The sequence below is a fragment of the Heterodontus francisci genome, chromosome 8 (genome assembly GCF_036365525.1).
Source record: "Heterodontus francisci isolate sHetFra1 chromosome 8, sHetFra1.hap1, whole genome shotgun sequence".
NCBI lineage: Eukaryota > Metazoa > Chordata > Chondrichthyes > Heterodontiformes > Heterodontidae > Heterodontus > Heterodontus francisci.
Window position 1 is genome coordinate 51808903 of NC_090378.1, and position 12780 is coordinate 51821682.

At 41.6% G+C, this 12780-nt stretch overlaps 1 protein-coding gene across 10 annotated transcripts in view; it reads right to left on the reverse strand.

Moving 5' to 3' along the window:
- LOC137372521 (uncharacterized) overlaps positions 1-12780 on the reverse strand; it is a 203681-nt gene that overhangs the window by 36575 nt on the left and 154326 nt on the right. For all 10 annotated transcript variants that reach the window (XM_068036406.1, XM_068036403.1, XM_068036407.1 and 7 more), the window contains one exon: positions 5873-6007. In XM_068036406.1, the coding sequence (XP_067892507.1) occupies positions 5873-6007 (135 nt within the window). The remainder of the gene's footprint in view (positions 1-5872; positions 6008-12780) is intronic.

The following is a 12780-nucleotide window of genomic DNA, read 5'->3' on the forward strand; positions in this document are numbered from 1 at the left end:
ACAACTACATTGAATCCTTGCACAATACCACCACAAAAGCAGGTACCAATAAGGATACAAAGCCACCTGCACCTCTACAAGTCAGTGCACCATCAACACATGATGATTCACTAAGCATGGAGGATGCAGCATCTGTACTGGTTGAGGGTGCACTGGGCAGTACAGTAAGAGATTTCAGGCATCCTAGATCTGAGGCATAAACAGGACATATAGCAAGAGAAGTCAGGAGGCTAGACATCAAAGTGAGAATGTTGGAGCGTCAGAAAGATACCTGCAATATGGTAGTAAATCTGCAGAATATGATGCACTTGAGGATGGAAATATCTAATTCTAAGACGTATAATGTATTGGATTAATGAAAAGCTGCACTGGGTCATGATAACATGATGACTGAGTTAGAATCTTGTGATAACTAAGCAGCACAGAGGCTTCACTTCAAAAAGCTTTGGTTTGCATGGGGTCTACTATTCAACGGGCCCTGCTGTCAACTATAAGGAAAAGTTTGATTGACATTGGAACAGTCTTCAGACAGATCACTTAATAGCCATGATGCAAAGTACCAGTAACATTTAGCAGAAATATAGAATACAGAGGATGTATATTAGGAATCAAGCTAACAATCCATCTTTGGTGTCAAAAATCCAAATATGTATCTTAAGATGCCCACTCCAAATACTGATACTTCACCACATTTTTTAGTTTAGAGACTTTGCATTGTTTCAAAGACATTTACAGGATCATGTATTTGAGAACCACAATTTAAACAATTCCTACAGCTATCTGCAATACAGAATGAGCTATTGCAATTTTATGTGGGTAAAAGCCTGGAAGCAGAAGAAATCCACAAATTTCTGCTCATCTCCTTCTGCTGTAAGTGTGGTGGGGTGAGACCTCCGCTCAAAATTGCACCTATGACCAGCTCCCAGTTCTCAGAATTTCTTGTATTAAAATATTTCTGGTCGACACCTCTGCCATTTATGTTGGGATGTCTCCTCAGTTGAGGGATTGGAAGCTAGTTGCCTTGCCGCAGTGTAGGTGGAGCCCACAACTGCCGAAAGATCTTCATATATTTTTGGTTTTAATTGGCTGGTTTCAATATAGGAATCAATTGTTCTGCAATGGATTATCATAAGATCATAAATAGAAGCAGGAGAAAGCCATTTGGCTCCTTGAGCCTGCTCTGCCATTCAATAAGATCTGACTAGCCTTAACTCCACTTTCTTGCCTGCCCCCCAATAACCCTCAACTCCTTTGTAGATCGAAAATCTGTTCAGCTCCGCCTTGAATATATTCAATGACCCAGTCTCCGCTGCTTTCTGGGGAAGAGAATTCCAAAGATTAACAACCCTCTGAGAGAAGAAATTCCTCCTCATCTCAGTCTTAAAAGGGAGACCCCTTATTTTGAAACTGTGCCCCCAGTTCTAGATTCCCCCACAAGGGAAAACATCCTTTTTATCATCTACCTTGTCAAGTCCCCTCAATCTTATGTTTCATTAATAAGGAAACCAAAACTGTATGCAATCCTCTGGTGCAGTCTCAGCAATGCCCTGTCCAGTTGTGGCAAAACTTCCCTTGTACTCCATCCTCCTTGCAATAAATGCCAACAGTCCATTTGCCTTCCTAATTACTTGCTGTACCTGCATGCTAATTTTTTGTGATCCATGTACAAAGACACCCGGATCCCTCCATACTGCAGCATTCTGCAGTCTCTCTCCATGTAAATATTCTGCTTTTCTATTCTTCCCACCAAAGTGTGCAAGCTCACATTTTCCCACATTATACTCCATCTGCCAAATTTTTGCCCACTCACTTAACCTATCTATGTCTCTTTGCAGACACTTTGTCTTCCTCATAACTTGTTTTCCTATCTACCTTTGTATCCCTGCAAATTTGGCTACAAACACTCGGTCCCTTCATGCAAGTCATTAATTTAGATTGTAAATAGTTGAGGCCCCAGCACTGATCCCTGTGGCACTCCACAGGTTACAGTTTGCTAACCTGAAAATGTCCCACTTATCCTGACTCTCTGGCTAACAGGAAACAATCCTCTATCGATGCAAATATATTACCCCAACACCATGAGCTCTTATCTTGTGTAGTTACCTTTTATGTTGCACCTTATCGAAAGTCTTTTGGAAATTCAAATACACTACATCTACTGGTTCCCCTTTCTCCACCTTGCTTGTTACATCCTCAAAGATCTCTAATAGATTTGTCGAACACAATTTCCTTTTCATAAAATCATGTTGACTCTGCCTGACTGCAGTATGATTTTCTAAATGTCCTGCTACTACTTCCTTAGTAATAGATTCTAACATTTTCCCAATAACAGATGTTAGTTTAACTGGCCTATGGTTTCCTGCTTTCTGTCTCCCACCTTTTTTGAATAGAGATGTGACATTTACAGTTTTCCAATCTGCTGGGACCTTTCCAGATTTAAGGAATTTTTGAAGATTACAATCAATGCATCCATTATCGCTGCAGTCTCTTCTTTTAAGACCTTAGGATGCAGGCCATCAGGCCCAGGGGACTTGTTAACCTTTAGTCACATTAGTTTTCCTAGTATTTTTTCTCTAATTGTTTTGAGTTCCTCCCTCTCTTCTGCATCCTGATTTTCTACTATTCTTGGGATGCTTTTTCTGTCTTCTGGTGTGAAGACAGATACAAAATACTTGCTCAAAGTCTGGCCATTTCCTTGTTTCCCATTAATTCCACAGTCTCATACTCTATGGGACCAACACTTAATTTAGCTACTCTCTTCCTTTTTATATATTTTCAAAAGCTTTTACTGTCTGATAGTAGTACAGTAATAGTATAGACTGTAGTTGGGGAAACCCCAGTCTCCAATTTTAAATCCCCTGGATGCCAGAAATGCAAATAGAAAACATTACATCAGATAATGTAGTATTGTCATTTATATGGTGTCCTAATCTGTGTGCCCATATTTGACATTTGCCCCCACAATTTTTCAGAAATTCTGATCGGTGGTAGAAAGAACGGGGAATTGACATAACCAAATCCCAATGTAATTCCTGGCCCTCAACTGCCTAGTTAACAGCAGTTTAACATCAGCAAACAATGCTATTTCAAGGCCATTGTCATTTTCTTCTCATTTTAGTATCCTGGAATCACAGGTATGATGCACAAAGGAAGTATCCATACTATGGATGTAATATAGAGAAGGACAATTAGGCTATTCTTTAATATTAGATAACTAAGAGGAAAATTTGGACTTCAGGCTTGAAAGAAGACACGTGAGAGGGGACCAGAGTACAGAGGATATTGAATGGAATAGAAAAGTTAATCCTGAGCACTATTTCAAATTAAACCATGACTGTAGGGCAAAGGGACACAGATACAAATTGGCAGAAAGAAATCTCACAATTGAGGTTAGAAAGTACCTCTTCACACAAAGCATAATTATGTACTGGAGGCAAAATTCACTCGAGCCATTAAAAGAGGCAGTTGAAGGTTGCAGTGGGAGAATTGTTAGTCGCTATGAAAGGATGAGCTGAATAGGCTGAATGACGTCCCTCATCTGTACTTACCTCTGTGACCATTGAACGGAATACATTAGAGTGGAGATCAATTCCAACATATTGCTCTCTCTTAATTATGTCGTGCCCTCCAGTCTTTGCCCAATATAGTATTTGTTTTATTCCCTATTTATTATTTAATTTGATCATCTACCCATCTATCTGGAAAATGCTAGGTGCCTGAGAGTTAAGAAATTTTAACAAAAGCTTTAAGTCATGTATTTATGTCCCGAAATTGGCAACATTTGTCTGACAGTTAAAGATTATTAGACTGCTTGAAGTTATCAGAAAATGGAGTTGGTCCCTTTTCAGCTGCATGTAAAGAGATAGAGCTGGACAGGAACATGATTGAAACACTGTATGATAACTCAAAACACTAGAAATCAGTCAAAGATATAAAAACCTCAAGTTGAAAGTTTTTCGATTATAGTTACATATAACCATTAAACAAGGAAACAATTAACAGTTATTTGATGCAGATCTTGGGGTTTTATTTGAGCTGGGAGTGGGAAGTTACATGTATCGTTTTTATTAGTACAGAAACAATATCAGGAGTCCAAATTTTGTGGTAGTAATGATGGCAAAACTGTCAGTGTACACTAAGGTACTCCTCTGAAACTGACAACTTTTGGAGTCCGCACATGTGCAGTTAAATACAGAAATTCAGAAGCTCTGTCAGTGATTCTAGACTTTCTCACAGGTTGTCCTGCTGAAGTCCCTCCAGACTGTAATCAAGTACAAGTCACTGAATTGACAAAAACCTGACATTTTATGCTATTAGTCTAGCTGCAAAAATCCTTGAAAAAGTTACACTTTGTTGAATGAGGTGCAACCAGGTTTTAAACAGTGTACTCACTTCATCATTACTGCTGAACAGCCTCACTGTCCCTGAAAAAATACTTTTATACATGTGGAATGTCAAATTCTTCCATTATGATAACAAAATTCACATTTTTAAATTATATTTTGAAAATGGGTTTGTTTGATACTTCAGCTTTTACTTTAATCTCATGAGTATGTCTCAATCATTTATTTCATTCTATGATATTTTGAATTAAAAATGAAAATTTCGGTGCATTCCACTTCCTAGTTTGCTCTCTGAGAATGCTTCACTGTGATTGGTTGCTTTACCTTGCTTGATGACATCACTATTTCTGGACACCTTGAGATCCCCTTGACTTAGTGCCAGATTCAAACTGACTTTGGCAAAGGGGAAATCCAAACCATAGAAATTGCCAGATCTTTGTGGTCAGCTTTCTTTGAGGTCAGCGATGAGCACCATCACTTTGCTGCTGACCAGGGAATCTGGTCCCATGTGCCTACATCAGGCTTAGTTGAACCAATAAACCCTCCCCATCACAACCTAAACTCAGCTTTGCAAAGAACTAACTGATGCCAGCAGAGTGAAGCAACCCTGAAAACAAAATAGCAAAGGAATACTCAATAGGCTGAATTTTACGCCGCCCCAGCTGGTTGGATGGTGGCGTGGGGGCGGCGTAAGATTGAGGGGAGGCTCTGGGAGGCCTACCTGCCGCTCTTCCTTCTCCGGTCAAGCTTATGGTGTTGGGTGGGGGGGTAGGAAACCGCCCGCCCGAGCCAATCAAGGCCCTTAAGTGACCACTTAACGTCCCTTGCCCGCCTCCACGGGTATTTTGCCCTTGGCAAGTGGGCGTGCTGTGAGTGAAAGGCTGCCCAGCGAGAGCTGCTGGCCTTTCCGTGCCCCAGGGGGAGGGGGGTGGGGGTGGGGACATGGCAGTCAGGCACAGGGTGCCTAATTTAGGGCTATCCCCGCCTCCCAACCCACCCCTGGACCCATGACGCCCCCTCTCCCCAAAGGACCGCTCCCCCTGGTGAAGCTACCCCAACTAACCTTCCCTCCAGGCTCCCTGGTGTCGGCTGGGCTGCAGTCCCAGCAGTGGCCACTGCTCCCGCTGATTGGCCGGCAGCTTACTGAGGCGGAACCTCCTCCCTCAAGCGGGTGGAAGTCCCGCCTCGGGACAATTAAATCCCGGGGGCCCGTAAAATGCGGGATTGATCCCCGGGCCAGGCAGAATTCATGTCGGTGGCGAATTCTCGTCTGCCTAAGGTAAAATCCAGCCCAATGACTGGCTGCAGACTGTAAAGATTGAGGTTATAGCTAATAGGCTAGCTGTAAGATCATTCCTTTCTCAGTGGAATCGACATTCATTCACAAATGCAATGGAATCCATTATTGTAGGATACATTTAGTTTTATCCAATTACCCAACATGATTGTGATACTCATTAGGAACATAGGGATGAAATATGACTTATGACAGCAAAGAAGTAATCTTGAGGAAAATTATAAATGTTTACCTGGATAATTGGATTGACATTCAGCATCGCATTTATCCACTAACATTTCATCACATGATTCTGTTGTACTAGTACTATCCTCGGAATCTTCAGATGTCCCAGATACACTTCTTTCTGGACAGATCAGTTCCAAAGCTGCATACAAAGGAATCAGAATTTTAGAAAACATTTTATCTGTTAGTGTCAACTTGGCTGAGATTGAGTTCTCAGCCCTACTCAAACATATCCAGGCTAACACTCCAATGCAGTACTGAAGGAAGTGTTGCATTGCTGAAGGTGCTGCCTTTTGCATAAGACATTGGTCAGAAATTTCCTTGGAGCTTATTTTATTCTTCCATGGGATGTGAGTGTCGCTGGCAAGGCCAGAATTTGTTGCCCATCCCTAATTGCTCTTGAGAAAGTGGTCATGATCTGTTTTCTTGAACCGCTGCAGTTCATTTGGTTTAGGTACACCCAGTGTTAGGGAGTTCCAGGTTTTTGACCCAGCAACGGTGAAAGAACGGTGATTTAGGTCCAAGTCAGGATGATGTGTGACTTGGAGGGAAACTTTCAGGTGGTGGGGTACCCGTGCTTCTGCTGCCCTTGTCCTTCTGAATGGTAGAGGATTTGGATGGTGCTGTTGAAGAAGGCTTGGTGAGTTGCTGCAGTGCATCTTGTATATGGTACACACTGTTGCCACCGTACACTGGTGGTGGAGGTAGTGAATGTTTAAGGTGATGGTCAAATGCTGCCTTGATGTCAAGAGCTGTCACTCTAACCTCACCTCTGGAATTCAGCTCTTTTGTCCATGTCTAGAGCCGAGTGCCCCTCAGGAGATGGATCATCAACTTAGCACTTCTTGCTGAAGATGTTGCAATGACATGCTGGGAACACCATCATTGAGGATGGGGATATTTGTGGAGCCTCCTCCCCCAGTTAGTTGTTTAATTGTCCACCAGCATTCACGACTGGATGTAGTAGGACTACAGAGCTTTGAGCTGATCCATTGTTTGTGGGATCGCTTAGCCCTGACTATCGCATGTTGCTTCAGCTGTTTAGCATGCATGTAATCCTGTGTTGTAGCTTCAACAGGTTGCCACCTCATTTTTAGATATGCCTGGTGCTGCCTCTGGAATGCTCTCCTGCACCCCTCATTGAACCAGGGTTGATTCCCTAGCTTGTTGGTAATGGTAGAGTGAGGGATATGCTGGGCCATGAGGTTACAGATTGTGGTTGAATACAATTCTGCTGCTGCTGGTCCACAATGCCTCTTGGAGTTCAGTTTTGAGCTGTTAGATCTGTTCTGAATCTATCCCATTTAGCACGGTGGTCATGTTGAACAACACAATGGATAGTATCCTCAGTGTGAAGTTAGGTTGTCGTCTTCACAAAGACTCTGCGGTGGTCACTCCTACCAATGCTGTCATGGACAGATGCATCTGCGACAGGTAGATTAATGAGGGCAAGATGAAGCAGGTATTTACCTCTTGGTTCCCTCACCATCTCCCACAGACCCAGTCTGGCAGCTATGTCCTTCAAGACTCTGCTAGTTCGGTCGGTAGTGCCCTTGCTACCCTCATGCTTCTTCCAAATGGTGTTCAACATGGAGTACTGATTCATTAGCTGAGGGAGGGCAGTAGGTGGTAATCAGCAGGAGGCTTCTGTGCCTCATATTTGATCTGATACCATGAGACTTCATGGGGTCTGGCCTCAATGTTGAGGACTCCAGGGCGACTCCCTCCCTCCTGTACACCACTGTGCCGCCACCTCTGGTAGGTCTGTCCTGCTGATGGGACAGAAAATAAGGGATTGTGATGGAGGTGCCAGGGACATTGGCTATAAGGTATGATTTGGTGACTATGACATGCTGTTGCTTGACGAGTCTGTGGGACTACTCTCCCAATTTTGGCACAAGTGCCCAGATGTTTATGAGGCGGGTCAACAGGACAGGGTGTGCTGTTGTCATTTCCAGTGCCGAGGTTGATGCCGAGTGCTCCGTCCAGTTTTATTCTTTGACTTTTCTGTAGCGGTTTGGTACAACTGAATGGCTTGCTAGGCCATTTCAGAGGGCAGTTAAGAGTCAACCACATTGCTGTAGGACTGGAGTCACATGCAGGGACAGCAGACTTCCTTCCTTCTCTAAAGGGCATTAGTAAATCAAATGGGTTTTTATGACAATCTGGTAATTTCATGGTCAGCATTACTGAGACTAGCTTTTAATTCTAGATTTATTAACCAATTGAATTTAAATTCTACCAGCTGCCATGGTGGGATTTGAACTCATGTCCCCAGAGTATTAGTTGGGGCCTCTGGATTACTAGTCTTGTAACATTACCACTATGCCACCGTACCCCCGTCTCCTGCACCGCCATATAAACAGGGTGTCTGCCTTAGTTATGGCCATTAAATCAAGATTCCACCTGCCTCTTTAAATGGACATAAATGATCCATGCAACTTTATGAAGAACAGCAGCAAGTTTTCTTGGCCAACATTGTTCCCTTCACCAAACAAGCAGATTAGCCAGTCATTCATTTAATTTGCTGTTCGTGTGACTTTGCAGTGTGCAAACTGGTGTTTTCCTATATAACAAAAGAGATTTCACCACAATACTAATTTATTGTATGCAAAGCACTTTGGAATATCCAGATAAACTGTTCTATAAATGCAACCTCTTTAATACAGTGGGTAAAGATGAGCTAAAATGTTTACTGGAATGGTATGCAAGCTCTTTCTTACAATGGGTAAACATGAGCTAAAATTTTTACTGGAGTGGTATTAATCAATAATGCATTTTTCTTGCATTATTCTATCTCCCATGGCAAAGTCAGAAGGTTCTGTGGGGTACAAATGAGGGTTGGGCATTTTCCTGTGGTGGCCAGGAGATATCCCTTCAAACACTCAAAAATAACACCAGTTGAATTTTGAAACCAACTAATTATTTCCACTGATGATTTCTTAATTGAAAACATCGTGTACTCTGTGAAACAGAGATTTGAATTTCTAACACCGAGGAGTCAGAGGGAGAAAGAGAAAATACAAATGTAAAGAAAAGTTGACAGCTTTTATACTCGTTTTAATTTTATTTAAAAAGAACATTCAATTTTAAAGGTTAATACATTTCTGTTGAGGGAAAATTAGGGAAGGAGGGAGGAAAGTAATGGGAAGGTGATAAGGTCTCTGACCTCCTGGCACCTACCCTTGTTGGGTAAGTAGGTGTGAATGGAGGGTTATAGCTGAGGTGAACAAGGGGCAAGGGGAAGGTATAGGGATTCAGTGCATAGATCAATGGGGAAGAGGTTGGGGTAGAAGTAAGGGGGTAGTAGGAATTGAAATAGATAGTGGGATGAAAAGTTAGGAAATGCAACAGGAAAGCGGGCAGCAGACAGGAATGGAGCCACTGAGAGCCACATTTTCTTGAACTCACATCCAAATGCAGCCTCCAGCCATTGGTGGCCAGTTTCTCTGCCACACTATCCCATTCCTCCTACCCGAAAGGAAAGAAAATAGAACAGTGAGCCACACAAAAAGCAACAGAGAAGATAAAGTGAGACCGAAGCAGAAGAGCAACAACAATACAAAGGCATCATAAATGGATGAGATTAACTAAATTCTGTGTGCAACGTCACAGAACATTGATTAGTATCTAGGAAATACCTAATTAAGACAAGGGCATTTGTGCTGGAAGATGTAACAAAATAATTAAATACTTCACAGCAAAAAATGGTGGTGCCTATTCAGTAAAATAACAGTTGGCAATGACAAACATGACAAATGCCTACAAATGGCCTTTGCAAGAAAATAAGTGAGAGAAAATACAGTCCATTGTGCTGTTTAGTCTACCCATGTCATATCAGGGTTATATGTATTGTCCTTAGGAGAATGGATAAGATTTTCCTCCTCTGTTTCACCCATTTTCGGCTGTCACCAGCGTAAAATTGGGCAAGAACAAATCCCTGCCTAAAAAGTGTGGTTTCCAATTTCCTGCTGGAAGTGACAGCAACAGTAAGATCAAGTTTATATTAGACATCAAATTTTTCACATTCTGCCTAATGCCAAGAATGTTCCAGAGAGAAGACTCAGAGGGTGGAGTTCCGGAGCAGTAAGTATAAAATGCTGAAGGTTGAGGAGACCACCACCCATGGACAACCTTTCCTGGTGATTTATGACCTCTTTTATCCTTTAAGAAGTGAGCTGATGGTGTAAATTCTCTCTCATTGCCATGGTATTCACTTTAAGTTAGGTGTCAGAAGGCAGACCATAATGTAATGAGAGGTACACAAAACAACCAACTACATACCAAGAAGGCTGTTTATAGCAGCATCAGAGAATTTTGGATGTGCAGCAGTTGTATTCAATCTTGATAAACTCTTTCCTCTTCCTCCCTCGAGAATTGGTGATGGGTAATTTAAGCTGCTGCAGATTCTATTTCCAACCCTCACTAACCTAGCAGTGAGGTCTCAATAGGAAGTGAGCATGATGAAGGAAACCCATCTTTATTATGCAAAGCATGTTCACCATGGGGAATTAGACTGAGATAACAGTGATTGTTACAGGTGAATTAAAGTCCCATCCCATCACAATTCTGGTAGGAATTCACCAATGAGAAAAATTGGGGCAAACCATGCTTTTGGAATTCAAGAATTAGAAATTGTGGTCCAGTGATCACTGTACATTGGGTGCTAGTGCAACTATATCCAAAGAAGCTGACTTTGTTCAAAATGAGTTCAATTTATTAGCATACTTTGACACTAAACTAAGGGTAGGATGTCTGATTTCAGGCTTCCCTGAAAGGTGTATTTTTACGAGGGTCAGAATGGCCACATTCAGTGACCAGATTTTGGAAATCCTGTTGCAGGAAATACCAAAGCAAATAGTAGCTTTGTTTGGTGAAAAGAACCATAAATGATCTGGATCTAATTGCCATTACCGAGACATGGTTACAAGGTGATCAAGGTTGGGAAATAAGTATTCCAATGTTTCGGACAGACAGACAGAATGGCAAAGGAGAAGGCGTAGCCCTGATCGTAAAGGATGGCACAAGGACATGAATAAGAAGGAATCTGGCCTCAGAAGATCATGAAGTAGAATCAGTTTGGGTGGAAATTAGGAATAGCAGGAGTCAGAAAACACTGGTGGGAGTAATTTACAGGCCCCCTAACAGTAGTTATATTATAGGGCAGAACATTAAACAGGAAATTATTGGAGCATGTAAAAAAAGGTAATGTATTAATTGTGGGGGAATTTAATCTGCATATAGACTGGGACAATCAAATTGGCAACAGCGGTCTTGAGGATGAATTTGTAGAATGCTTTCGTGACAGTTTCTTGGAGCAATACATTGTAGAACCAACTAGGGATAAACGTATCTTAGTTCTCTTATTGTGTAATGAAGCAGGGTTAATAAGCAATGTCATAGTAAAAGATCCACTGGGAAATAGTGATCATAATACCTTTGGATTTCAAATTAAGCTTGAAAGTGATACATTTCAATCACAAAGAAGAATCTTAAACTTAAACAAAGCCAATTACGAAGGTATGAGGGGAGAACTGGTTAAGGTCAATTGGGTAAATAGACTGGAAGGTCTGGCAATAAATGAACAGTGAGAAACAATTAAAGAAACAATTCAACGGGTTCAACAAAAGTACATTCTGTTCAAAAACAAAAACTCGTCCAGAAAGACTCATCTGTGGCTCACTCAGGAAGTTAAGGAGAGTATTAGACTAAAAGAAGAAGGTTACAATGTTGCAAAAAATAGTAGCAAGTCTGAGGATTAGGAGTGTTTTAGAAACCAGCAAAGGGCCACCAAAACGTTGATAAAAAGGGAAAAAATAGAATGAGAGTAAACTAGCCAGCAATATAAAACCAGATTGTAAGAGCTTTTATAAGTACATAAGGAGGAGAGCAGCTAAAGTAGACGTTGGTCTCTTAGAGGCGCAGAAGTCATCATGGGAAATGGCAGAGGCACTGAACAAATATTTTGTGTCTGTCTTCACAGTAGAAGACACAAGTTCCATACCAGAAATCTAGGGGCTAAAAAGAGTGAGGAAATTAAGGATATTGATATCAGTCAAGAAAAAGTATTGGACTAAAATCTGACAAGTCCCCGGGACCAGATGGCCTACATCCTATGGTTCTAAAAGAGATAGTCATTGGGAAGATGCTGGAAACTATTATTAAGGAAGTCTTAACATGGCACTTGGAAAAGCATAGTACGATTAGAACAAGTCAGCATAGTTTTACTAAAGGGAGATCCTGTTTGACAAATTTATTAGAGATTTTGAGGATGTAACTAGTAGGGTAGATAAAGGGGAACCATAGATGTAGTATACCTGGATTTCCAAAAGGCATTCAATCAGGTGCCACATAAAAGATTAATAGGTAAGATAAGCGCTCATGGTATTGGGGGTAATATATTAGCATGGATAGAAGATTGGTTAATAGACAGGAAGCAGAGAGTGAGCAAAAATGGGCATTTTCAGGTTGGCAGGGGTGCTGCAAGGATCAGTGCTGGGGCCTCAGCTATTTAAACTCTATTAATGACTTGGGAGTAATGTATCTAAATTGGCTGATGATACAAAGCTCGGTGGAAAGGTAAGCTGCAGGGAGATATGGACAGGTTAAGTGAGTGGGCAACAAGATGGCAAATGGAGTATAATGTAGGGAAGTGTGAAGTTCACTTTGGTCGTAAAAATAGAAAAGCAGAATATTTTTTAAAAGGTGTGAAACTGATGTGTACTGATGTTCAGAGAGACATGTGGGTACTCGTACAAGGAACGCACAAAGTTAACATGTAGGTGCAGCAGGCTATTGGGAAGGCAAATGGCATGTTGGCCTTTATTGCAAGGGGATTGGAGTACAGGAATAAAGAAGTCTTACTAAAATTGTACAGGGCTTTGGTGAGACTGCACCTAGAATACTGTGTGCAGT